The 27,494-nt window shown below is 58.0% G+C and overlaps 2 protein-coding genes across 3 annotated transcripts; one reads left to right on the top strand and one right to left on the bottom strand.

The window, feature by feature from the left end:
• Positions 1 to 918: 918 nt before the first annotated feature.
• On the top strand, positions 919 to 20,417 carry IL3RA (interleukin 3 receptor subunit alpha). 2 transcript variants are annotated; one of them, XM_044234569.1, is made up of 12 exons: positions 919 to 1,046; positions 3,588 to 3,681; positions 7,459 to 7,577; positions 10,474 to 10,594; positions 10,993 to 11,125; positions 11,213 to 11,388; positions 14,809 to 14,924; positions 16,526 to 16,552; positions 17,579 to 17,690; positions 18,882 to 18,987; positions 19,903 to 19,984; positions 20,268 to 20,417. In XM_044234569.1, the coding sequence occupies exons 2-12, from the start codon at positions 3,618 to 3,620 to the stop codon at positions 20,340 to 20,342; spliced, it is 1,131 nt and encodes a 376-aa protein (XP_044090504.1). In that variant the 5' UTR covers positions 919 to 1,046; positions 3,588 to 3,617; the 3' UTR covers positions 20,343 to 20,417. The 2 variants fall into 2 exon arrangements, with proteins under 2 accessions (XP_044090504.1, XP_044090505.1); XM_044234570.1 differs by having other exon boundaries at positions 19,911 to 19,984; positions 20,268 to 20,359.
• A 1,471-nt stretch (positions 20,418 to 21,888) lies between these two features.
• Positions 21,889 to 25,297, bottom strand: SLC25A6 (solute carrier family 25 member 6). Its single transcript, XM_044235822.1, has 4 exons — positions 25,095 to 25,297; positions 24,004 to 24,490; positions 23,022 to 23,162; positions 21,889 to 22,467 (listed from the first exon to the last, which is right to left on the bottom strand). Exons 1-4 carry the CDS (start codon positions 25,203 to 25,205, stop codon positions 22,310 to 22,312), a joined length of 897 nt encoding a protein of 298 aa, XP_044091757.1. The 5' UTR covers positions 25,206 to 25,297; the 3' UTR covers positions 21,889 to 22,309.
• Between the last annotated feature and the right edge of the window lie 2,197 nt (positions 25,298 to 27,494).

The raw sequence follows: 27,494 nt of genomic DNA, 5'->3' as shown, positions 1-27,494 counted from the left end.
AGCTCCGTGCCCAGGACATCCGGGTGCCTGCGGCCCTGGGAAGGGGTCCACCCTGGGGCTCAGCGGGGTGACGGTGGCCGTCCTGTCCTCTGCGTCTGTGCGTCTCTTCTGTCTCCTGTCAGCACACTGGTCATTGCATTTAGGTCCCCACCCCGATCCAGGATGGGATCATCTCACATCCTTCGTTTCCGGAGACCTACAAAGACCCTTTTCCAACGTCAAGTCGACGTCAGGGATCAGAGTGGGGTCGCGCCTGCCGCAGCTCCCTTATGGCGGAATCCTGCACCGCGAGGGAGCTGCCGTGTTGTCACAGGTGTGAGTGGGGTGACGCCAAGGGGTCAGTCCCTGTCCCCGAACGGGGTCCTTCCAGCAGGGGCTGAGCTCAGGTCCACTGCAGCAGGAGACCGAGCTGGAGGCCACTTGCCCCCCTGGAGGGCTGCGTTTGACCCTGGGCGGCGTCCTCCGCGGGGACCCAGGGTCCTCTCCAGGGTCTGTGCCCCGGGGGCACGGAGGAGAGCGTGTCCCTGGGACCCGGGATGAAGACGGCGGAGACGCCCTGCACCCGGCCCGCGGCTGTGCGCGGCGTATCAGCAACGGGGCCAGGAAGTTGCCCAAGCCCGCCCTGGACCACGAGCCGAGCCGCAATCTGGGCTCGAACAAAGAGGAACACGTGAGGAGGAATGACAACAGGAAAAGAGCAATTTTAAAAGAAAAGGGAGTCATTCCAGGGAAACTACAGGTTGGCTGACCCCGGCTTCACGGGAAGACCCGCAGGCAGACGCGGGGCACGGGGTTCTCGCCTGGGTCGCTGACCTCTCCCTCCCGGTCCCCCCCCCACCCCTCAGCCTCATTGGGTCTGGGTTGTAGGGGCGGGGCCCCTGGCCGGGCCCATAAAAGTCCTGAGAAGGGAGCGGCAGCTTTGGTTTCTCTTTGGGGAGCACTTCCTGGAGCACAGCTGGGAACAGGACTCGGAGAGAGGAGTCTGGGGTCCTGATCCCTCCAAGAGCCGGGTGCCTCTCCCAGGTGGGACCTTCATCGACACCCAGGTAAGACCCCCGGCCCCCGGGAGGGTCGAGGGGCATTGGAGTGGGGCTCGTTCCCGGCGCGGTGCATCTGCCTTGGGCACGGCACCCGAATCCGGAGGGTTTAGGGCATGGGACGGATGCTGGGGACGGCTCCAGGAGCCCGCAGGGACTGTGAGGCCAGGCTCGCACGCTGATGGTCTGGACGGGCTGGGCCGTAGAGGTCAAGAGATGAGAGTGGCCTTCTACCACGCCGTCCCCGTTTTTTGTTTTGTTTTTGTTTTTGTTTTTTTTTGGAAAAGCGTAAGCACACGCATGAGGCTGCCGTGCCGAGTGTTGCCCAGAAGCTCGGGTCCGAGGTGAGCACGGCGGCTCGTTCCCCACGTCCAGCGAGTCCTGGCGGGGGGAGCTGCTGGGGGCTCGGACGGACCATGAAGCGCCAACCCCTTGGAGGTGCCTGATGCCCACGGGCCGGATGTGCAGAACACGTGGTCCGTGCGCGCAGGGGACTAGGACTCAGCCCCGTAAAGGAGCTGGAGGGACACCATGCGCGGGGACAGAAGCAGGCCCACGAGGACTCATCGTGCGTGATCCCGTTTCTGGGAAAAAATGGGCACAGCCGGGAAATGCATGGACGGAACGTGGGTTAGGGGCTGTCCGGTGGCGGGGAGGGGACGGGGAGTGAGCGCTCGTGCTGATGGGGTTTCCTTGCGCTGGATGGAACGTTCTGGAGCCAGAGAGCGGTGGAGAATGTCCTAGATGGTCCCTGAGTTACGTTTTATTTTATTTTAAGATTCTACTTATTTATCTGAGAGAGACACAGAGCGAGTACGATCAGGGCCGGGGGGAGAGGGAGAAGCAGGCTCTCGGCAGAGCCGGGAGCTCAATGCGGGGCTCGATCCCAGGACCCCGGGATCGTGACCTAAACCGAAAGCAGACGCCCAACGGACTCAGCCACCCAGGCGCCCCTCAGTTACGTTTTTAAAAAGTAATTTTTTTTTTTAAGATTTTATTACTTTAACTCTCAGAGAGAGACAGAGCAGAAGGCGGGGACAAGGGCAGAAGGAGAAGCAGGTTCCCCCCGCTGGGCACGGAGCGAAAAAGCGCGACTTTCATGGAACGTGCATTTCGTCTCCGCACAGAATTAATGAACCGATACATTATATGTTTATTTAAAAATACAATAAAATAATGCAGATGCCTGAGCGTCTGCCCAGGACCCCCTCTGGGCAGGTCCTGCCGAGACCACGATCTTACAGGGGATGCCGCCAGGCAGGACGCACGCCTCGCCCCCTCCTCTGGGCCAGCTGTGGGCTCCAGCCGAATGGGGGCTCCAGACCCCTGGACATTGGCGTCCACGTTGGCGCCCACCGTGTCCGACCCCTGCAGTCCCATATCTCCTGTCCTCAGTAAGTAGCGGCGAGTTCCGGTCCGCTCTGTTTAACACGCCGATCCTGGATTTCCTGCTCTGACCTCTGGGGTGCATGGTGTATGGTGCATATGGGTTGGGTCGGGGGGGGGGACCCCCAGCAAAGCTTGAGCCTCCCGCCTCCCTGTCCTCCCCGGCGTCCCTGCATTAGGACGAGGAGACCCCTGTCCCCGGGCGCCGCCCACCCAAAGGCGATCCTGGATCTTTCCATCCCCCTGTCCTGGGGAAGGGGGTCTCTCGGGCGTGTTCCCCGATGTTGGCCAAGAGCCACTTTCACAGTCCGATTGTGCAAAAGGGCACATCTGCTGGAAATCGCCCTCGGCCCTGTTGTCCAGACGGGAAATCCGCTTGGAGCCCCACGGCTGAACCAGGGGAGCAGGAGAGACCCCCGGTGGGGTACTCATTGTGGGCGCTCCGTGCTGGGGGCTGTGAATGCCCAAGACAAGACGGGGGAAATCTGAGGTCGCACTCCTCAATCCCGGCTGAGATTTTCCAGACGGGATGGTGTGAAGGAGGCACGTTTTGTGGACAGTTCTGAGGGGCACGGAGTGCTGACCCCAGACCACGAATGCTGCTTGTCAACGCAGACACGGTGGGGAGGAGGGGGGCCCGTTAGGACACCGAGTTGCTGACGGTCCCGGTGGGGGAAGGAGGCTGACCACGCAGGGGAGGGTCCTGTAGAACCAGCCTGAAGACGGGGCTTCCTGCACACCCTGAGAAGGTCCTGGCTGGGGCGCTGGGACCATGCAGGGTTCAGTTACCGTAACTCGGCCCGTTCAGGAAATTCGATGTGTGTCGGCTTCGTACTTTTAATTACACTTCCTTCCCACGCTTGGTCATGGCAGCGTTTCCCGGCACCGTGTGTGGCGTGTGCTTTTCCTGACTTCTGCCTCTGGCTGGAGCCAAGAGCACGCTCCGACCCGAGGACACACGGGGACGCCCACACACGCACACAGAGGACACCCGTGGACACGCAGACGTGCACGCGCACGCTCACACGTGTGTGCCGCCGGAACCTGCGCTCACACACACATGTGCGTGCAGAAGCACAGACGTGGGCACGAATGCACACGCCTGCACATACCCAGACCCTAACCCTCCTCCGTCCCCCACGCTAAGCGTCCCTTCTTTCCCAGCGCGCGGCCCGACGTGGGAGCTGCCTCGCTATGGCCTTGCTGGGGCTCGCCGTGCTTCTGACGTCTGCGTCCGGCCTGCCGCAGTCACAGGAAGGTAGGACCGATCCCCTGGTGCGTTCTGAGGCTGTGTCTGCCGTTCTGCTGTTCCCGTTACACTCGACGTCCAGATCGTTACAAACCCAGCAGCAGCGGGGAGCAGGGATCCGGAGACTGTCCGTGTGCCCCCCCCCCCACCCCGATGCTGCCCACGGGATCATTGGGCAGCCCGGTCACGGCACAACCTCACGGCCAGGACGCGGGGTCGGGGAGGGCCGGGGTGCTGAATGTAAGGACCCATCACCTACTTGGGTTCTGCGTCATTTTCCCAGGGAGAAACTGCATTGACCTGTACGTCCCTTTCCTGGGTAGGGTCGTGGGCAAGGCGGTGGTTATGGGCTGACTTGGGTCCCCACTACACTCCTCCCTGGAAGCCCTCGCACCCAGACCCTGTAAATGTGACTGTGTTTGCAGACGGAGTTTGCTGAGATGAGCCCATCCGGGCTGGCTCCTAACGCAGCAGCACTGGCGACCTTATAGGGAGGGGACGTGTGGCCACGGATGTGAGCCCACGGGGAAGGCCACGTGCGGCGAGTGCGCTCTCCGTGCCCTCCGTGTGGCTCGTAGGATACTGCGTCACAACGGTGGGGAATGAGATCCCGTAGGAACCAGGATCAATGAGAGGAGAAGAGGCTGGTAACGAGTCTCCCGGCGCGTCTGCCCCGAAGCCACTCGCCGTCAGGAATTTTCTGAGGAATCAGCAGACCCCCAAGAGGGCCATCTGCGTGTTTTCCACGTCAGGGTCCCATGGCACAGGGTCGTGGGGCGAAGGCCAGGCGTGACGGGTCCCGCAGGAGCGCCGGAGCCTACGCACCTGGGGGTTGCATCCGTCCGAAGTCGGCTGCGGTGACACCCACAGGATTTCACAACCCGCTAGATGTTGATTCCTTCCTCAAATAGGGGCGGGATTCAGATGTTTTTGTGGGGGAGGGAGAGGGAGGTTTGGGTCTCCTGAAGGCTGCTGCTTGAGTCTGCGTGGGCAGACAGAACCAAATACCGTCACCTGGGGGGCTCCGTCTATCTCTCCCAGCTCTGGAGACCAGACCTCTGAGATCCAGGGGGGCAAGGATGCTGTTCCACGAGGGGCAGGACCGCTGAGATCCAGGCGGGGCAGGACCTCTGAGATCCAGGCAAAAAGGGCAGGGCTGTGCTCCCTCCTGAGGCTCCAGGAGAAGGTCCTTCCTGCCTCTTCCAACTTCTGGAGCTCCAGGCATCCCTGGGCTCATGGCGACGTCCCTCCCTCCCATCCCTGCCTCTGTCCTCACCTGTAGCCTTTTCTGTGTCTATTCATGTCCAAACGTCCTCTCCTAATAAGGACACCAGCCACATGGCGTTCGGGTCCGCACTATTCAAGAATAACCCCATCTCAATAACATCTGCCGTGACCCCATTTCCAGGTCCCATTGTAAGGTCCTGGGCGTTGGGACTCCATCATGAATTTTGATGGGACAGTGTGGGGTTCATGACAGGTGGATCTGCCCCCAAATACTGATCCCGAGATCCAGGGTCCTTCGGATCCCCCAAGAGCGTTTATGGGTGAGAACTGGAAGTACCACCACGTGTCGTGTTGAATTTCATGGACTAGAACCCAGACGTGTGGCCACACACACCCCCGTCCAGGGGACTGGGAGATGGCAGGATATCAGGAAAGGGAAGGTGCCTCATCCACTTCGGCCTGCCACCCCCAGGTCTGAGCACGATCTGGGCTCTTCTCCCAACTTCCCGCCTTTGGTTTGCCCGTCTCGGCCGGGGACAAAGGCTGCCGCCACCTTTGTGGTCACTTCAGGCCTGAGGGTGCTCTAGGATGGCTGACCACAGGTTGGAAGTGAGCGGCTGACGCAATCCAAAATGTTCACATCTTCGCTCGTAAGGGGGACGCCCCCTAAGACTCCAGCGTTGGCCAGACTGCATTAAGAAGGGCCGTTGGTGCAGCACACGGTGGAATAGAAGTGTTGAAACCAGACACCTTGTCTTGTTCTGGTCTTAAGGAGAAGTGGTTAGTCTTTCACCATTGAGTCTGAATTAGCGCAAAGATTTTCATAGGTTTATCGGGGTAAGGAAAATCTCTTCCTTTGCTAGTTTATTAAGATTTTTTTAAAATTCCAAATGGGTGTAAGTTGGTCAATTTCTTTTTTTCCCACTTCTATAGAGATTAATAGTTTTTTGTCAATGGGGGTGAATTACATCGACGGTTAAAGAAAACTTGCCTTCCCAGAGTAAACCTCTTGGGTCATGAGATATTACCAGGTTTATGTATATTCCTGGATGTTGTTAACTAATATTTCCTGAAGGGATTTTGTGTCGGTGTTTATAAGGGATGTTGGCCTCTCAAGTTTACTTTTAATATCTTTGATTTTGATATTGGGATAACGCTGGCCTCCTAAAGGGAATCGGGAAATATTTCCTGTCGCCCCACCCCCCGCTTTCTTTTTTGAACTTTTGTGCCCATGATACTATTTCTTCCTTCAATATCTGATAATTTATATATATTATTAGTTATAAAAATAAGATATGATAAAATATGTTAACATTAGTCTTTCCTACTTCATCTTTCATATCTGCTTTAATGATATTTAATGTTGTGTTGGCAGAACTGAGTGCAGATTTTGAGGCATAAGAATCTGTTAAGAGGGGGACGTCTGGGTGGCTCAGTCAGTTAAGCATCTGCCTTCAGCTCAGGTGCTGCGATCGAGTCCCGCATCGGGCTCCCTGCTCAGTGTGGAGCCTGCTTCTCCCTCTCTCTCTGCTGCTCCCCCTGCTTGACCTCTCGTTCTCTCTCTGGCAAATAAATAACTATAATCTTTAAAAAAAGAATTTATTAAGAGAATGTCCGTAAATTATTGCACAGTACCTCTAAAACCAATGATGTAGTATATGTTGGCTAATTGAATTTAAATTTAAAAAATCTATTAAGAATTACATGTTCAATGTATAAGAAGTTTGCCTCAATGAATTTTTTTTTGTTGTTATTACCATAAAGGAATACATTGTCCTTATATGGTAGAAAAAAATAATGGCAGAAACCAAGGTGTTGCTACGGTTTGGTCTTGCTTATGAAACTAAGGCTGTTGACCTTGATAAGTAATCACGATACTGACAGCTTATCAACTCGGTGAACATTTATTAAAGTCACATCCTGTAAGTCCTTGAAAAGGGTCACAGATAAAATCTCACCAAGTGTCCGTTGTAGCTTTACAGACGGGCGTTATTGGAAAACGTGACTCGGTAGCACCTTGTACCTGGGCAAGCAAGTCTTGGATGAGATATGCTGAGCCCTGTGGTCTGCCGCTGGAGAACCCCTTACCCAGCAACTTGTAGCGGGAATGCGTGAGCTTTGATTCCGTCTCAAAACAGAACCCGATGTACTTGGGGAGCTTCTCCAGTGATGTCAGACCAGCTCCAACAGCCTATGAGCCGTGAAAGGCCATGCATATCATTCTAATGATCATGCCTTGTATTTTCAAAATAAAGCAAAAAAAAAAAAAAAAAAAAAGCAAGTTTGATGGCCCATTGACAACCAGTCCCAGAAACCCAGACCTTGAGAGACGTATGCAAGCCAGATCTGTTCTCGGTTTCTCCATCATGGGGACGGCAGGCTAAGGAGAGGAACAGGGCGCTGTTGATCGAAGGTTTCTTCCAGCTCTCAGCAATTCCTCACCCGTGGACAATTCTGCTTCCCGGGGTCGTCGGTGACGGTGGCAGAGGAAGTGCCCACGGTGATAAGGGTTCAAGCTTCTGCAGTACTTCTCCTAACTCTGACCTCTACCCATTTCAGATCACTATTCACCGATTAAGAACCTAAGGATAGAGCCGGTGGAAAGGAGATTGACCTGGGACCTCCATGGAAATGTTTCTGAAATTATGTGTTTCATAAATTCAAAATTTATCACTAAGGTAAGCCATCTTCCCTGTGCTTGGCATAGTCAAGGTTTTCCTGACATTCGGGGACTTAAGCGCCAACAGAGCCCAAAGGCCAAGACGGGCTCTGGCATCACAGAAGCGGGAATTCTACTCTGGGGTTGGCTGTGGAAGGTGGGGTTAAAGACTACTGCAGACACCACAGCTCAGGGTTCACCTTCTGTACGATGTCCAAGATGGTGCCCCTGGAGAACCTTGGTGAGAACATGTCCTCAGGGATCTGGGTGGAGAACCAAGCCCAGCTGAAAATGAGCGCTTGCTTTCCCACCATCTCCTGCCCCTCATCCAAATCCTATACTGTGTCATCTTCTGAGCTTGAGAGGTCTTGAGAACTGTGACAGATCCCATGGGTAGGCCTTGATGAGAATATAACATGTTCACAGCTCAGAGTATCTCATCAGGAAGAGGCACCTGTCAACTTCCTTGACAATAAATTTGGTGTTTTAAGATTATTCTCGATTTAATACAATACAGTTCACAACCTGGGCCCCCATTACAAATATTCCTCCCAGTCCTGGAGGCTGGGAGTCTGAGATCCAGACGGGGCTGTGGCTGGTTCTCCCGAGCCCTGTCTCTTGGGCGTGTAGACACTGTGTTCTTTCTCTGTCCTCATGTGGTCATCCCTTGATGTGTGTCGGTGTCCTGATGTCCTCCTTTTCTAAGGACCCCAGTCCTATGGGATCAGGGTCCACCCTACTGACCTCATTTTACCTTAATGCCCTCTTGAAAGACCCAATGTCCAAATACAACCACTTTCTGCCGTGGTTTCACCATACGAATTTGGGGGGACACAGTCCAGTTCATGACAAGCCTAGGTGGGATTTCACTAGGACTTGTCTAGTTGACTCTAAACTCTATCTGGAACATGGCAGGCTACAAAAACAGCCAAGAAATGTCGATAAAGAGCACTAGTGATCAGGAATTTGCCTTTGCCATGATGTCTCCAAATGCAGCAAGAAGCTATGATTATCCAGGGTTGGGTTGATGGAATGCGTGCATAGATTAAAGAAATGGAACAATCCAGAAGTAGAAGCTTGCCTTGGTGGCCTGTTGGGTAGGGTGGGTTTTCTACACCAGTAAGGTGCTACTTCAAATCGGTGAAGAACGACGGTTGTACGCATGGAGTCAGCACCATTTCCAAAATGCACTAAAGATAAGTTGGATTCCTACTTCCCAACGTCCATGCCCATAAATCGCAATTAGGACCGATCTAGAGATTTTTCTGGATCCTGAAGATGTAGAAGGAATTGCCAGAAGGTCTAGTTCAAGATATTGGACCCTGTTGTCGTTCCCTCATCCGCTGTTGGTTTTCCTTAAATTGAATTCATTTCCATTTTGTTCATGGTCTTTGTGTGTGTGTCCCATTTTCCCATGTATCTATGCAACTTCAACATTATGCTCTTGGCCAAATGGGTAAATATTGGGTTGGGCCATCCAGTTTGGTGTGTTTGTCCTCAGCGGAGATGGGTTCTCCTCCTCAGTGGGTGAGTCTCTCCCTCACCTTGTTTCCATGGTCTGCCTACGTGACGACTCCCAACCTCGGGCTGCCTGTGGTGTTCCGAGGCAGCACTCACCGCAGCGATGGCGGGTTTGGGAAAACACCCATCAACCCCACATTCTATTGTTCTTTTAGAACTTCCTTTGAGAGGCACTTATGGAACTCGAGTTCCTCAAACGAGAGACAGTGACCAAGAAGATGAGACTCACCTGAATCACCCAAGGAAGCTTTAGATCAGTGTTCAAAAAATGCCTAAAGATGCACATCTTCCCAGATCCTTGAGATTTGTTGTGTTAACATGCATTTAACAACTAGTCTGGTTGAATCTGTTATAGACATGATTAATTGGATGCACGTCTTCTTCTTTTGTTAATTATAATTTCCACCAGTTGGGGACGCTGGCTGGCTCAGTGGTACAGAGTGAGAAAGTCTTGACATCAGGGTGTATGACTTTGAGCTCGATGTTGGGCATGGAGATGACTTAAAACCTTAAAAAAAAAAAGTCTTCTCCTTATTAAACCATTTGGGGCTCCACATTGTTAACTTATTATATAATGCAGGTAAAAAGGCAAAATTCATCATGAGCTTGATAAATATCTTCCTTTCCTTTGTGCCTTCACACTTTTATTTTCCCATTTTCCTAACTTTCCGGTCCCAATTTCTTTTACCACTCGATCCTCAGAAAAGGATTGATTTATTCCTAATGGAGTTCATAAATGGACGATTAGTTGAGTTATAAGCTGATTATTTATTTATTCATACATGGAATTATTTTATGTAAATGCTTGTATGGTTTCTAAAAATGAATAAATTTCACTTTTTTCCCGGAGCCGTGTGGGGTTCACAGCAAAATGGAGAGGAAGGTATAGGGATTTCCTGTATGGCCCGCAGTCCGCTGCCGCTGCACACGCACAGCCTTCCCACTGGGAGCCTCCCGACCAGGCGGCACAGGCCGTACCACGGATGAATGTGCTTGAACACGTCATCCTCACCCAGAGTGCACAGATGACCAGACAGGTCACTCTCGGTGTGTGTATTTGGTGACTTTCGACAGATGGAGAATGGTAAATGTAGTACACAGGACACAGTCCCTGCCCTAAAAAAAAAAATAATAATGAAAAAAATAAAAATGCTTAGTTTCTTCTGTTCCCCTATCCCTCCCTCTCCACCAACCAGTAATTTATACACCATCTCTGGTCTGTCGATTGCCACAAAATACGTTGTTGGGGTTTTGTTGAAGATTGCACGGACTCTATAGAGACTTACGGTTTTTTTGCCGTTGTTATGGTTATCATTGTTATTCAGTCTGGGTATCATCGCCGGGACCCTACGTGTGTTCTCTCGACCATGACTAAATGGTTCTTTCCCTCTCAGGCCGTCAACCAGAACCGTTACTGCCAGTTCCACGTCCTTCCCTCGTGTGAAGTGAAAAACTTCAGCATCTCCTTGACCAAAGGCCCGCCGTTCTTGACGGGGATTCAGTATCCTCTGCAAGGTGGAGGGAACGTGTTCCTCTTTGGGTTTGGTTTGCTCTCAGTCGCTGGCTGGTCGTGGGGATACGAAAACCATGACTTTTAGCTTGGGTGGACCTGCAGCAGTAGGGGAAAAAAAAATAAAAGCATAGGACCGTAGGACATCACATATGGAGGAGGATGTCATTCGTAAGACTGTCTTGAGTTGATGACGTCTGCAAATGCAGAACACATTAGTGCTTGGCAGGGGTGAGGAGAGAAAAGGAACATCTGGAGAGCTCTTGGGGGAGGAGACCGTGCTGTATCCTGACATTATGGGCGTTGACATCTGCAACTAGGTGTGAACCCACAAGGACTTGGAAATCCTAACGTCCCTCTTATAGGTGACTTGTTTTTCTTCTCGTCTCCTTTGCAAACGCAGAAGGAAACCCTCAGGCGGCCGCATGGGGTCTGGACTGCCAGGTGCACGACGTGGACGTCCTGACGTGCAGCTGGGAGGTGGGCAGGGAAGCCCCCCGGGACATCCAGTATCACCTGTACTGGCAGGAGCTGAGGTAGGTGTGTGGCTGCGGGCACCGCCGGGCTCTCCCCAGGCACCCGGGGCCGCTGGGTCATTGCTGGGTGCCCCCTCCTTGCCGCAGGACCCGCAGGGAGTATGAGTGCCCAAATTACGAAATGGACCCTCGGGGGAAACTCGTGCGGTGTCATTTCAATGATGTCTCCAGATTGCCGAAACACCTCCAGATCCTGGTGAGGGGCACAAGCCAAGGTGCCAGGATCCCCTGCTCCGACCGCACCGTCGAATTATCAGAAATTGGTGAGTACAGGTCGAGGACACGGCTCTCGGGCTGCACCCTGGGCTCTGGGATGCTGGTGTAGGATCGCAGGGGACCGTAAGAAAAGAGCCCCAAGCAGTCAGCTGAAATGACGCGCTGATTTCTCATGGTTCTGGAGGCTGGAAGCCTGACCTCAAGGGGCCAGCAGATCAGGTTCCTGGTGAGGGTCCCTTTTCCCGGCTTGCGCACGGCAGACTTCTCGCTGTGACCTCACCCACGGGGCGAGGGAGAGAAAGGGCACTCCATTCTCCTCTGGTGCTGTCTGAATCCCATCATGGGGCCTCACGTAATTACCGCGCACCCCCGAACGCCATCCCACTGGGGGTCAGGGCGTGTGCGTTTGCGGACGACATGCGTTCAGCTCCAAGTTCACCGCAGGTAAGGAAGTAACCCGCTTGCTTCTGGAGCATTCCGGCAACACACGGGGCACGTGGCTCCCTCATGAGTCTCGGGGAGGGGGTGAGAGTCGTGTCATGCCCGCAGCCCCCGTCAAGGCCCTGTGTCCTTACGCTGACGGGTTTCTGGAACACAGACCCCATTGTAGCAACGCTCTGTTCCCTTCGACTGGACCCCTCCCCTCCGGAAGCCTGGGCCTGCCCCGGCGGGTCCACGTGGCATAAGGAAGCACGGGGCCGGCGACGTGAATTGAGATGTGGTGCAGAGGGGAAAAATGCAAGACCTCTTGCTTGAAAAGTGGGGGGTCTCTTCCCTTGGGGCTTCCCCCTCCTGAGCTGACATGCTGTGTTTTATGGGCACTGCTTGGCCGCTGCTCCCTCAGACACGGGGCCCTCACTGGTACATCCAGGTCGTGTCCAAGGCCGCCTGCAACTCCGTGCACGCGGCCCCCTGGACCCCTCTGTCCTCAGCCCCAGTCCCAGCAGGGATAGGAGGACACAGCGGTCAGGACAGTGGAGTGGTGGCTGTCAGAGAGCCCACTGGGGATGCATGGAGGGGTCAAATGGGAACCGGGGGCTCTGTGCTCCCGGTGCGTGCTTCATGATCCCGTCAGGAACCCGAATTCAAAAACGCCTGCTGTGCCCCCAAAGATCTGTCCGCGTCTTGCACCTGTGAAGGCCACCTTGTGTGGAAACAAGGTCTTTGCACTTGTTGCAGGGAGGGCCCAATCCAGGGTGGTGGCTCCCTTAGAAGAAACGGAGGAGACGCAGAGGCCGACCCCGAGACAGACGGGAAGGCCGTGGGAGGCCATCGGGTGGTGTGTGTCCAGCCCAGGAAGGCCAGGGATGGCCGGCAGCCACCCGGACTGGGAGATGAATTCGACGGCATTACTGGCCGTTTCAACATGGCGCCGGGAGAGCAGGGACCCGAGCCTGGGGCCCTGTGCAAGGACATCCGTCCCACACAGCTCGGCGCTGGGACGGGCCGGGTTGAGGCGTGCAGGGGTGGCTGCTGGAGAGTGTCGGTGATGTGCCCCATGGGGGGCTTATTAGTTCCCAAGTGCCGTCTTAATAAGTGATCCTAAACCGTGAGGCTTGAAGCACAGGAATTCATCGTCCAGCCCTGGACAGCACTCTGAGATCCACGCGGGGCAGGACCAGGGATCCAGGTGCGGCAGGGATGCTGAGACCCAGGCAGGGCAGAGTCCTGGTCCTTCCCGAACCTCCAGAGGAGGGACCTTCCTGCCTCTTCCCGCTTCTGGGGCTCCAAGCACCCCTGGGCTTATGGCCGGGTCCTTCCTATGTCTGCCTGCATTTTCATGTGGCTGGTCTTCTATCTCTTGTAAGATAGGACACCTGTCATTGGATTTAGGGCCCCTCTGCGGTCAGACGACATCCTCTGAGGATCCTTTATGTATGATGCCTGTAAAAACCCCATTTTTAGAAAAGAGATTTTATTTATTTATTTGGCAGAGAGAGACAGCCGGGAGAGGAAACACAAGCAGGGGGAATGGGAGAGGGAGAAGCAGGCTTCCTGCAGACGTGGGGCTCCATCCCAGGACCCTGGGATCATGACCTGAGCCAGAGGCATACGCTGAAGGACTGAGCCACCCAGACGCCCCTAAAGACCCTATATTTCAACGAGATTCCATTCCCGTGTTTCAGAGATTTGACAGGGAGGGACCATTTGGGGGTGACCATTCCCGTCACTGCGGAGCTCTGTAGACCCCGGCCCGTCTTCCCAGGAGAAGCGTCTCCAAGGGGAGCCTGCCGGTGGGGGTTACGCTGTGACGGAACCTTTCCCATAGGCAGGCAGGACACAGGCTCTGCCCCAAGCTGGAGGGGCTGGTGGTAACCCTGTGTCCTTACCTGGGCCAGGTGGCTCCTAGCAGGCGGGTTTTGGGCTGTCTCCAGGGTTGTTGCCCAGCAGGTCTGACCCACTTGCCCCTCGGGATGACCCTGCCTTCGTGGCCTCACTCTCCAGCCCCTGAGGGGAGAAGGCCATTTGTGGGGTGTGGGTCCCGTGGCCCACAGGTGGGCAGGGTCTGGGTGGCTGCAGGGAGGAGGCAGTGGGCTAGTTTTGAGGGTATTTCTCAGGATGGAATTGTCGGTGGAGGTAGAGGCAGGGAGAGAGGGAGCCTGGGGGCAGGGTGAGGTCCCTGAGGGGGGACGGGGAGCAGGAAGGAGCAGGAGAAGAGGAGGGAGGAGACGGGAAGGACGCGGAGGAGGAGGAGACCCGGACAGAATGGGAGACTGCCAGCCAGGGGTCCCGGTGGAACACAGGGGCAGACAGGTGAGGACCCAGGGCTGGGCTCCCAGCGGAGGTCCGACCTGCGTGTCTGTTCAGACGTGGTCACACGCAAAGCTGGAGAAGCTACGGAGTCAGGCGACGCTGAATGCCCAGAGCGAGGGCAGAGGGCAGAGCACAGCCAGGAGGGTCCCAGCACCCAGAAGGGAGGACAGGAGGTCCGGGGAGGAGCTGGCTGCAGCAGGCAGGGTCTGGGGGAGGCGCGGAGGCAGGGGCAGATGTTTCCGGGAGTGCAGCTGGCCTGCCCAGAGCACTGGCGCTGGGACGGACCCTGTGCAGGGCGGGGAGCGGGCCCCGCTGCCGGGCCCCGAGACTGGCCCATGGGAAGGAGGGAGTCCACGGGCGCAGGACGCTTTCCTCCCTCTGCTGGAGGACGGCGGAATTAGGGCCCAGGGAAAACAGCAGGTCGTTGGCACAGACCTTGCTTTCCAGGAGCATCTCGGGGTGGGCGGGGGTCTGTCACCGGCTGGTGTCTGCGTCGCTAGACCTACAGCTGCTTCAAACCGACAGACATCACGGTGTATCTTGTCATTCATCTGTATGGATGCGCTGCCCATTGTCTCACCTTGGACTGACACGTTCCTCGGCTCCTTCCCACCTTACATCTCCATGAAGCCTGTTTTAAAGTATATTCTGGGGGGCGGGGGTGTTGATTGGTTTTACCCATAAAAGTGTTTTTTTTTTTTTCCCTGTCCTAGAAATATTAAATCCACCCAACATCACTGCAACGTGTAATAAATCCTATTTGATGATGGAGTGGGAAGCACGCAGCCATTTTAATAACAGATTTGAGTATGAACTTCAGCTGCAAAAGGTAAATGCTTGTCCTCGCTGGCAATTCCAAATTCTGGAGAATCTCTACCCCCAAGGCTTTGGAGGCAGATAAAACACACACACTCACAAATATGAATTTTGAAAAATGGGTTTTTTTTTTTTTTTACTCTTTTAAAAATAAACATCAATAAAGTAAAAAAAATACTAAAGTAAATTTTAAAATAAAAACATGAACTAAAGTCGACATAAAAATGAAGAATGTTAAAACACAAAAAAGTGAAAAAAAAAAAGAATGATCATTTAACCTTTTGTGTGTGAAAACTGTCAAGAGAAAATATACAAACCCTAAAAACAATATTTAGCCTTAACCAAAGTAACAGTGTTGGCTGCTCGAAAGAGAAGAGGTCAACTTGAAAAGACGGGCCACCGACGGAGGAAACCAGGTGCCCATTTGTCCGTCAAAGGACTCGTATTTGGGCTGGATGAGAAAGGTTTGCGAGTCAATAACAAAAAGACCAATAACTACGAAAAAAAAAAACAAAGGGCAAGAAGTTGAAACAGCCTTTTGCTCAAGGAAGACGTACGCATGCCCCGTAAGCGCATGGAAAGGTGCCACCGAAATGCAAACCAGAGGGAGAGGCCACTCCGCACCCCTGACATTGGCTAACGTGACAGTCTGGCCAAGCCGGTGTGGAGGGGAGGGGAGGCTGCCCCCCAGCTGATTGCAACCGTTGCTTGCGACTCCACTGGTGGCCGTTTAAAATGATACACGTGGCCCCTTCTTCTCCCTGATGTCCCTTGTGGATGAACCTGCTCCCGATGGTTGAGACCCAGGGTAAAATCGTATCTTTTTAAGGAAACACATGGCACTTTGGAGCCGGCTTTGGTAGTAGCTCATGGAGGCAGCCATGCCCGGGCTGGTCTGGCTCCGAGAATGAGGGAAACCTAAGTCCCATCAAGGCGGGGACCCGCGTGTTCATAGCAGCTGAGTTTGGGAACGGCCCCAACAAAACATATCCACGCTGCGGAATCGGGCCCCCCGGGGAAGGTCAGCCAGACTCAAGGTCTGGCTTGGACCCCATGTATGCACAGAAGCATAGAACATGCAGAACCATCTCTAGTGGGTGACCCGCGTGGGCCCTGGGTGTGGGCGGGGAGGAAAGTGTGGCGGAGGGCCACAAGGACTGTGCTTTCGAGGTGTGGTGTGCTCAAGCCAATGATGGCTGAATCCCTAGAAAATGAGCACGTGGGGGGTGCCTGGTGGGCTCGGTCAGAGCGTGCGACTCTTAATCTCAGGGCTGGGAGTTCAAGCCCAGTGCTGGGCACAGAAACCAAACAAATAGGTTTAAAAAAAAGAAAAAACACAAAAATGTAAGTCTATAAATTAAAAGAAAATGGCAAAGTGTTGAGAGCTGAGATAAAGGTTATTAATTCTATCTCCCCCACCAAAAAAAAAAAGACCAGGTGTTTTTTAGTTAATACCTCCTACATATGCAGTTTATTTATATATGATATGGGTCATTTAGGCTCAACCCCTGATTATTTTCTACTCAGTTTCTCTTATAAACCTAATAGGGCTTGAATAAGGGTCTGTCGGGGGACAGCAGCAGATACCCACCGCTTTCCCCTCTTGTTTTGTAGGGGAGTGATCCCGCCTACACGGAGAAGGTGAGCGTCCCCCACCCCCCCCGAACGGGGCACCACAAACCTGTTCCCTTCCTGTCCAGCCGCTCTGCGGTGCCCGACGCTGCTCGTGGGTCCCGCTCACCCACCCGGCGATCTGCAGGAGTCCGTGCTGAGGGGAAACAGCTCAGAGAGGATGCTCTGTCCTCCCGAGGCTTCTCCTCTGTGTGTGCGTCTCCTCTCCTGTCCCTTGTTAGGCCCCGGTCACTGGACGTAGGGCTACCCCGATCCAGGATAGATCCTTCAAGTAAGCCCATCGGCAAAGACCCTACTTTCAAAGAAGGTCCGGACCACAGAGTCCCGGGGGGCCGGGGGATGACATATCTTTCTTGGGGAGCAGAGAGAGGTCACATTCAAGAGTCTGTAGCACCCACACCCGGCACCATGAGCTTGTCCTCTTTGGGGGCGGCCGTGGCTTCTTTTCCTCCCAGTGCTTATTGTCTTGGACACCAGGAGCCTGGGCTGAGAAGGGTAGGGGGCTCCAGGATCCGGGCCCCTCTGAACAGGCATCTTCCCCGATGAAGGCTGGTTGGGTTCACATTCTTGGGGGGGGGGTCTTGTAGATACCGAGTGTCCCAGGTTGAGGGTTTTAAAACACAGCTCTGTCCTCTTGGGGTCCTGGAGACCACATGTCCAAGATAGAGATGGGGGAGAAGCTCATTCCCTTTGGAGGCTCCAGGGAACATCTGTCCCAGCTTCTGGGGCTCCTTGGCGTGTGACTGTCTCCCTCCATCATGCACATGGCCTTCCCCAAGTGTGTGTGTTCCCAAACTCCCCATTTTTGTAAGCCCACCAGTAGTAATGGATCACAGACCCTAACCCAAGCTGCCCTCTTCTTCCCTGACTGCATCTGCTCCAACCTCGTTTCCAGAGGAGGTCGGCTTCCGAGGCGCCGCGGGGCGAGGACGCTCACACACGCGTTTGGGGGAGGGTCCCCTCCACCCACGACGGGGCCCCACCGTCTCCCCGCCAACTGGGAACAGCCTTTCCTTCTTTCCTTGTCCACCACAGCTCCAGGAAAAGTTCTTTGAGCTGCACAATCCCAAAAACTACGTGGTGAGACTAAGGGCCAAAGGTTTCTACCGCAAAAGCTGGAGCGAGTGGAGTGCCCCCCAACGCTTCGGTGAGTGAGGCGCCCTTTTGTCTGTCCTCCGTATGTGCTGGACGCTACGGGCACCACCCCTGCTGGGGGAAGCACGGACCCCTCGCGCTCAGACGGGCTCTTCACCCCTGCTCTTGGGTGCTCTGCCACCGAAGGCTCTCCTTAGAATGTCCCATTTCAGGGGTGGCACGTAGGAAGCCTGGGTCACGAGGGTCCTGGGGCTGCTGCAATAAATGACCACACGTGGTGGGGGACGGGGCTTAAACCCACAGGAATCCACCCTCTCCCAGCTCTGGAGACCAGAGTCTGAGATCCAGGAGGGGCAGGGCTGGGCTCCCTCCTGGGGCTGCAGGGGAGGGTCCTTCTTGCCTCTTCAAGCGTCTGGGGCTCCAGGTGTCCCTGGGCTTCTGGCCGTGTCTCTGTCATGTCTGCCTCCGTCTTCATGTGGCTTCTCCTGTGTGTCTCCAAATTTCTTCTTTGTACAAAGACACTAGTCATTGGGTTAGGGCCCATCCTATTCCACTGGGACCTCACGTTTACCTAATTAGTTCTGCAAAGACCCTCTGCTGTGGCCTCAAATGTGTCCCCCAGATTCACATATTGAAGTCCTCACCCCCAGGACTTCAGAACGGGACTATATTTGGAGATGGGGTCGTTAAAGAGGGGATTAAAGTGAAATGCGGTCATTATGGCGGTTTTGATCCCATGAGAAGAGGGGGTGAGGACGCGGACAGGCACAGAAGGACGAGCATGTGGGGACACGCGGAGAACACAGCGTCAGCAGGCCCAGGGGAGGGGCTGCAGAACCGGGCTCAGCCCCATGTGCATCTCGGAGTTCCAGCCTCTAGGACCGTGAAGCCACAGTATCTGCGGTTTCAGCCACCCGGTCTGTGGGACTTGGTTGTGGCAGCCCCAGCAAACGCACACTCCCCACAGGGCCCCGCTGTCCCGAGGGCAGGCGGAGGTCTTTGCAGAGCAGCATGCCCGGTGCCCCCCCCTACCGGCCGGCTGCAGGGGAATGCCCGCCGTCTAGGACCCCCACATGGGCTCCACGAGGTGTTGGGCCTGCCGTGGGGGCCTCCGTCTTTGGGCGGCCGCCACTGTCCCCTCCGGGACGCGCCCGAGTGGCCGCTGCCTCTCCGGGGTCCGCTGGGCTGGGTGCCACCAGCACCCCGGGACCTGCTGATGTGCCCTGCCCGCCCTCTGCCGCAGAGTGCGATGTCGGGGACGACTCTCAGCGGCCCGACTGGCTGCTGGCGGCGCTGGTCTTGCTGGCCACACTGCTGGTCCTGGGGCTCGTGATCGCGCTGTGTGGAAGGTGAGTGCCACCCCCCTCGCCCCCGCTGGCCTCCTCCCTGCTGCGTGCTCCCCCCTGCCCCCACCCTCCCGCCCCTGCCTGCGGGACACCCCCAGGGATCGGGCCGCTGCCTCACGTGTCTGCCGCCGTGAAAATCCAGAAGGTCCCTCCCTCTTAGCTCGAGCCCCGGGGTACAGCCAGGCTCGCCTGCGTGTCCCCTTGTGTCCCTGCTGTTCCCGCTCACCCCTCGGGCAGATTCCCCATTTCCTGACATCCTTGGGCGGGGGTGACTGGGAGTCGCCCTCCTCCTCCTCTTTCCCCTCCCCTTTCCCCTTCCCCTTTCCAGCCTCCCCCTCCTTCCCCTCTCTGGACTCCTCCCTCTCTCCAGCCGGCAACAGGCCAGCGACAGGGTCATGCTGACCTTGCCCATCTGATAGCAAGTCCTGCCCTTGGGGTGTCTCCCAAATGTCTCAGTGCAGAGCCCCGCCAGGTCCTGCCCCGGGGGGCCTTGGGGTCTGTCCCTGGGGGCTCAGGCCTCTCTCTGGCTGCACCCACGCCCCTCCCAGCGCCTTCAGGCTGAGCCGCCCTGCCCAGGGGCTCGGCCTTGAGCATGGATGCGCCTGTGGCTCAGGTAGGGGACACTGGTCTGTAAGCCGTGGGGAGCGGCAGGGTCCGCGGTGGGTGCCGGGAGCCTGGGGGCCGCCTCCAGTCTGGCCGGGGCCTGTGGCAGGAGCCCAGGTGGGGTGCACGGGCCCCCGCAGCAGAAGCCGGGCTCTGCCCCTGCTTGCCAGGATTGCTGGGGTCTGTAGGGCTGGGCGCCGGGGGCCAGCCGTGGAGACCGGCTCCCCACCACCACCCGGGGACTGAGCTGGAGCTTGAACTCCATTCCGGCGTCCCCGAGTTCTGGATCCAGAGCCCGTGTCTCTGTCCTCCGAGGTACTCAGTGTTGCAGAAACTCTTCCCTCCCATCCCGCACATGAAAGACCCCATCACTGACAACCTTCAGAACAGCAAGTTGGTACGTCTGGGCTCTTGCTGGGGGTGGGGCTGGGACGGGGCGGACACCGCCCTGCCGGGGGAGCAGGATGCTCGCGTGTGGATCCGGGCGGGAGGCAGGGGAAGCTGCGGGGTGACGGTCACGCCAGGAGCTGCAGGGTCACCCCCAAGCGCTCCTGCAGGTGTGCAAGGCCTGGAGCCCCGGTGACCCAGGCGCCCAAGACTAGCCACACCCTTGCACGCCCTTGCACTCTCCCGCAAGTCAGCAGCTCTGCGGCTCAGCCTGACCCCCTTGTCGCCTGCAGGTGGCCTGGGAGGGCAGCAGAGCAAGCCGGGAAGACTGCCCGGTGGCAGAGGTGCAGGTTTTGGGGGAGACATGACAATGGACCTGAGACCTTCTCGACCGGCCCAGATGCCCACACAGCCTGGCTGCGGTTGGGCCGAGGGACGACCGGATGGGGTGGGGGTAGGGACACCTCGGCGCGTGCTCCATGGAGACGCCACCAGCAAGGAAGCAGGGCTGTGTCGGGCTCATTCAATAAATCAACGCTATTTCCACCAGTGCTTGTACGCGGTGGGTGGGGGGGTGAGGAGTGGGGATGCCTACGGCCCATCACACCGGACCCCGGGGCCCCCCTCTGGCCTCCCAAATCGGGCCACACCCAGGATGCTGCTGACACGTTGACCAGACGGGTTGACCCCTGCAGCAGCCACGCCAGGTTCTTGGGCATTGTCGATGCGTTCACACACAGGCCATCAGGCACCCCGAGATGGGGAGGTGGCATCTGGGAAATCCCGGGGCCCCCGCTGGTTCCCCACCACCATCCCCCGCAGGGCAGCGTGAGTGGGGCCGACATGGAGCCCCAGACAAGGACGCAGATCCGGAGACAGCCTGCCGCCCAGGGGCCAGGGTCTCCCAGGGGTGAGGGCTCTCGGAAACACCGGGCTCTGCCCGCCCACTCACAAAGGGACCTCTAGCCGTTTAAAACGTTCCATGCACGGTAGCAAGCCAGCACCCCACATCGCTGAACCGGCCGTGCTGAAAACCACCCCAGCGTCAGTACAAAAAACAGGGGACAAAGGTCTCCAAACCCAGCCATCGACAGGGCTCCAGGGAGCAGGCCGCGTCCACACGGTCATTGATTCAGAACACGAGGGCTCCCATGGGTCGAAGCGGAGGTTCCCAGTGCGACTCCTCCGGAGTTGGGCAGGGCTAACACGGGTACAAGGACCCATGCTTCTGTCCCCCCCTTCTAACCTGCCTGGGAGCCCTGGGCAGAGCCCAGACTCCAAGCTCTAAGTGGACCCCGCGTAAGGGCAGAAATGTACATTTACACCTGCGCAGTCTCTAAGCGGAAACCTGCTGCCCATGTGCAGGATGTCCCAGCCCCAGAAGGTAGAAAAACCCCGTTGGCCTTCCTAGCCCAGGTCACCGCCGAGCCAGGACCCAACATTCAGCCCCGAGTCTCTCCTGCAGTGCTGCCATTTGTGCAGAGGACGTGGACCTGTCCCGGGGCCTGCTCCTGTGGATTCTTGTGTGAGAGACCAGGGTTGATGCTGGTCACAGGATGTGGCCGGGTTGTCTTTCTCCAGCAGGAAAACTAGCTGCGCTGTACTGCTCAGATGGGGGGGGATGGGGGCCCCAGAAGCTCACAGCAGTTTAAAGAAGGTCTCCTATAAGACCCCCCCCGGAGCAGGGACACTCAGACGCCCCAAGGCTCGTTCAGGTTGGGTTCTCTTTCCCACCCAAGGGGGGTCTCCCCAAGCGGCAAATGAGCCGCCAGTGGGCTGGTCTGAACTTGCCTCCCTACCCTACAGGGCCTCAGGAGGACATGCCCTGTAGCCTCCCTGACCCCTCACGTCTCCTACCGTGCTGCCCACCGGCCCCAAACCCACAACGCCGTTCAGCTGAAAACAAACCACCAGTCTGTGTCCCGTTTTTTTATGGTTTTGCAGCAGAATGCCCGACATGAAACATAATTGCAAATATTCGGCTGTGCAAAAGAGAATAGTGCTTAAGTACAAATGTAGACATGATTTTTTTTTTTTTAAATAAATACTTAAACACACCTTGGGTCCCACAAGCACCTGGACTCTAAGGTCTGTGCCAGGGAGCTGCTGGCCTGTGGACCCACGAAACCTCGTGATTCCCCTCCCCCCCCATAATCAGTACATGGAATCTGGTGCCAATGGTAGATCACAATGAGCCCCTTTGGAACCTTCCCCAAGCCTCTACGCATGATCGGGCCGGGACAAGGACACTGGAATTTCTCGAAGATCAATGGTCCGTAACAGTTAAAAGTATTCTACAGGATTCCCTGGGTCCCCGCGTCTGGAGGAGGAACGTCTAGATGACCTTCTTCAGCTCGTCATACAAGACCAGCACGAACGCGCCGCCCATGCCCCTCAGGACGTTGGACCACGCGCCCTTGAAGAAGGCCTTGCCCCCTTCGTCTTTGAAGATCTTCCGCCAGCAATCGACGGTCCCCTTGTACATGATGTCCGCTGCAAGAGAGACAGGAGAGCTGACTGGGAGCTTTTCCCGGGCAGGGGCACAAAGGGAACCCCGAGAAACACAGCACACTGAAACTGGACGGTACTCTCCGGGGGAGCTGTGCTTCTGACCACAGGCACACCAAGAGCCCTGGCTCATGGCCCTTGCCCAGCCCACCGATGTGGGGGGTGGGCGGTTAGGGACCATACAACCAGAAACTCCCACCCCTCGCCTCCAGTCACCGAGGAGCACCACCTCTACCCCTGGGATCAAAGCAAGACCCCTGGCCACGCTAGAAAGACAAGAGCCAAGAAAAGGGCAGGACCAAGGGCTTGGGCAGGTACCTGGCCAAGCTGTGGGGGTCTAGAGCAGCCTTGAAAAGAACACAGTCGTTGACCTGGGAGTCCCCCACCCTGTGAAGTCAGCCCACAAAGCCTTGCCCCCAAGCTCGCTGGTAAGTATGTCATCTGCTGGCTCACAGCTCCCGAGGCTGAGGCCAGAGAACCACCCCCCCACCCCCAGAGATCTAGAAGGAGCCGCTGTCACCGGCACGGAGATACGATACCTCCTTTGCGCCCGGACTGCATCATCATCCGCCGCCGCACGGTGTCAAAGGGGTAGGAGACCACGCCCGCCACAGCCGTCACGGTCTGCGCGATCATCCAGCTCACCACGATGTGGGTGTTCTTGGGGTCCGGGAGCATGCCTGCGGGGCCACCAGCCAGCGTTAGGACCTGGTGCTGCACACACCGCGGTACAGGAACAGTCCTGCCCACCCTGGCTCCACGTGGAGCTCCCCACGCCCAGTACCGGTGGGCGGGCAGACAGACCACCCGCTGGCCAGAGGACCCGACTCAGTGCCAGGGAATAGCCTGTCCGTACAGCAGGGGTCAGACCAGCCCCGGGAAGTGGGCACAGCACATGCGAGCCCGTTCTGCTGCAGACATCCCAGTCCCGACGCTAGCAGGCCTATGGTTGCTTCCAGGGTGTGAACAGTGCAACCTAAAGTTCACACGAGACCCCAACCTCCAATATCTAATCGAAAGACTCTTAAAAAAGAACAAGTTAAAATGAACTCATCAGGCTCCCACCTAAGCCAACACCAACAATACCCTTTAAAAAAGACCCAGGACGGCTGCGTGGCTCGGTGGGTTAAAGGCTCTGCCTTCTACTGGGGTCATGATCCCAAGGTCCTGGGACTGCGCCCCCATCCGGCTCTCTACTCAGCGGGAAGGTGCTCCCCCGCCCCGCCCCCGCCTGTCTCTCTGCCTATTTGTGATCTCAATCCGTCAAATGAGTAAAAGTAAGCTGAAAAAAAAAAAAAAGAGAGAGACTGATACACACAGAAGACAGCCACGTGAGAATGCAGAGAGAAAACGGCTGCCCACGGTCCAAGGACACCTCAGGAACCGCAGCAACCCCGTGCACAGCTGGATCTCGCACTCCCGACCCGCCGGGAATGTGGAACCCCGGAGGTCCGTGACTGAACCCCCACCTGAGCACAGCCCCACACTCACTCGGCAGTCCCAGCGCAAGGACACACTCACCCTTGGCGGTGTCGTACACGCCAAAGTAGGCCGCGCGGTAGATGATGATGCCCTGCACCGACACGTTGAAACCCTGGTAGAGGCCCCGGATGCCGTCGGACTTGGTGATCTTCACCAGACAGTCTCCCAGGCCCTTGAACTCCCGCTCGGTGCCCGACTTGCCCACATCGGCAGCCAGACGGGTTCTGGCGAAATCCAGCGGGTAGACGAAGCAGAGCGAGGTGGCTCCGGCAGCGCCGCCCGAGGCCAGGTTCCCGGCGAAGTACCTCCAGAACTGCGTGTGCTTGTCCACGCCGCCCAGGAAGATCTGCTTGTACTTATCCTTGAAGGCGAAGTTGAGAGCTTGCGTGGGGAAGTAGCGGATGACGTTGGCCAGGTTGCCCCTCCAGAAGGACAGCACGCCCTGCTCCTTGGGGATCCGCACGATGCAGTCCACGATGCCCTTGTACTGCTTGTCCGCGGCGATCTGCTTGCTGGCGTGCTGCACCTGCAGGACGGACGGACGGACGGACAGGCTCGCAAAACGGGCTCCCCCCGCTCCGGCAGCCTCGCGGAGGCCAAGCGTGTCCTTAGGGAGCTCCCCGGCGTCTCTAAGCGCGCGGGCTCATCGCGAGAGTCGGGAAAGCGGTTTCGGGAGCTCGCGAACTGGAACGCGGTTGCAACAATGTTGCCACTAAAGGTTGCAACATTGTTGCCGCCGCCGCCGCAAGGGGCCTGCAAGCGCGTCCCCGCGGACCGCGGCGCCGTCCGGTCTGCAGCCGCACGGAGCGGAGACAAGACCGGCCGCGGCCAGGGGAGAACCCGCGGTCCGCTCGCCGCCCCCCACCCCGGGAGGGAGTCGGGGGCTTCCGACCCGGGCGCACGCGCCCAGGCTCCCCGCCAGCGCGGACGGCGCATGCGCGCCCGCGGCCCCGCCCACGTGACGCGCGGCCGGCCCCGATCCCGGCGGCGCGCGGACAAAGCGGCGCGGCCCCGCGCTTCCGGTGCACGCGGCCGACGCGGCCCGCTCTGCCCTCGGCGCCCCTGCAGCCCCCCTCGGCGGCCCCGGGCGCCCCCTCCCCGCCCCCGAGCGCGCGCGGCCCGCCCCGCACCTGCAGCAGCAGCTTGACCCGCTCGATCGGGGCCACGGCCGTCTTGGAGATGGCGGCGGCGATGCCCCCGGCCAGGAAGTCCTTGGCGAAGGAGATGGCCTGCTCCGTCATGGTGGCGGCGCGGCGGGCGGACGGCGCGGTGCGGGCGCGGGGAGCCGGAGGGTGGGCGCCGAGGGCTCAGCGCTGCCGCCGCCGGGACCGAAAGGACAGGGCGGCCAGCGCGCAGCCGCTAAGGGCCCCACGCCCCGCCCCGCGCCCCCGCCCGCCGCGCCCATTGGCTGCGCCGCGCCCCCGCGGGCTGCCGGGAGCCGCGCCGCGCCCCGCCCCGCGCCCGCCAGCGCCGCGCCCATTGGCCGCGTCCCCGCCGTGGCCCCGCCCCTTCCCGCGCGCCGCACCCCAGGGCATGGCGGGAGCGAGGCCCCGCCCCTGCGCCGTGCGGGCCGCGGGGGGTGGGGGTGGGTCTCGGCGGCCGCCGTGACCTTGTCAAGGTCACCGTGGGGCCCGGGCGCTCGCTGCGGACCGGCAAGGCCGCGGGTCGTCGGGTCCCTGCGCCCGGGCTCCTTCCAGACCGCAGGAAGGGCTCACCCCGCTGCCCTCCGAGGCTTGGCTGTCACGGCCGGGCCCGCCCCGCAGACCCCCGGTCTTTCTGTCTAACCGATGCCCGATCGCGACCCCCGGGCTCGCCCCGGAGACCCCCGACCCCAGCTCCTGGCCCTTCTGCTTGACCGACGCCCGATCGCGACCCCTGGGCTTGCCCCGGAGACCCCCAACCCCAGCCCCTGGCCCTGTGGCTGACCGACGCCCGACCGCGACCCCCGGGCCCGCCACGATGACCCCCGACCCCTGACCCCCGGCCCGTCTGCCTGACCGACACTTGACTGCTCCTCCCGGCCCGTGACCCGTCTGCCTGGCTGACTCCTGACTAAGACCCCCAGGCTCGCCCCAATGACCCCCGACCCCCAGCCCCCGGCCCTTGTGGCTGACTGACGCCCGACCGCGACCTCGTGACTTGCCCCGAACTCCACCCTCCACCTTCTCCCGACCACGACCACTTAACTCTCCCTGCTGACACCCCCGGCTCGCCCCGAAGACCCCTCCCCCCGTCCCGTGACCCTTCGGCTGCCCCTGCTCAACCCTGAGTTCACGTCGGCCTCGCCCCGAAGACCCCCCCCCAACCCCAGTCCCTGGCGCATTGTGGTGACCAGGGCCCGACCGTGACTCCCTAGCTCGCCCTGATCACCCCTACCCCCCTGCTGTCCCCAGCCGCGACCCTCTGGCTTTCCCTGCTGACTCTCGAGATCAGGTCCCCCCCACAAAGTGACACATCTCGAGACACGCCTCCTGCCCCAGAGACTCAGACCATCCCAGGCCTGGTCGCCCTGGGCCTCGGTGGCGGACCCCACCCCGACATGGGGTCCCAAAACCCATATGGGTTGGTGATCCATGGTGGCCCTCAGCGCACAGGGCCTGTGTTCACCCAACTGCTCACGTGTGCACATTTACACACGTGCACTTGCACGTACAGGTGAAAACCCACTCCTCACACAAGTGCACTTGCACACACATGTGCAAACCCACTCCTTCCACGCATGCATTTGTACACACGTGCACACCCACTCCGTGGACCCCCAGAACTGGTGAAACTCCCCAAGCCTGGAGGTTCGCATCCTGGACCTTTCACTGAGTTGTAACCAAATTGCAGGAGCAGTAAGTGTATCATTGGCTGCATTTTACAGCGGTGTAAACAGCGAGCTCAGAACTCCATCTTGAAGAGCAATCCTTAGCCACGGCTTCTTGGGGTTTCTCCCTCCCTGTCCCTTCTCCTCTTCCTTCCTTTTTTCCTCTGCGCCTGCCGCACTTCCGTGTGGTTTCCTGTGTCCACAGTAGCAGGTAGAAAACCCTTGTGCTGGATGGATGCCGGCAAAGCATCCAGGAGAGCCTCGAGCACCCCAAGTCCATGATTTCACCGGTCCCGGGTTGTCCTTGCGAATGCCTGCCTCCATGCTGTCCTGACCTCCAGGAGAGGCAGGGAAGGCTCTTGGCGCGTGTGAGGCTGGCAGGGCACCGAGGCTGATCAAGCTGTAGGGGAGAACGTTGCGGGGAGGCATTCAGAAGTCACTTAAATGCTTAGAGGGTCTGGGCTTACAAGGAGGGCTGTGGAGAGGGCCATGGAGGTTCTGGCACATTCCTGAGGCTTCACTGGGACAGGAAGAGGAGAAGGTCCCTGGAGGGTCCAGTCACACTCTGGCCGGAGCAGCCATGGGCTCTGCAGGAGAGGGCAGAGGGCCGCTCTGGGTGCTGGGTGGGGATGAGGAGCTCGCGCAGAGGCCCCCGTCTGGGCACTCCCAGGCGAGAACTGGATCAGCCTGTCTGGGCTGGAAGGGGCCCTCGAAAGGATGA

Source organism: Neovison vison, chromosome X (genome assembly GCF_020171115.1).
Source record: "Neovison vison isolate M4711 chromosome X, ASM_NN_V1, whole genome shotgun sequence".
NCBI classification, from domain to species: Eukaryota; Metazoa; Chordata; class Mammalia; order Carnivora; family Mustelidae; genus Neogale; species Neogale vison.
This window is presented reverse-complemented; position numbering and strand designations above follow the sequence as displayed.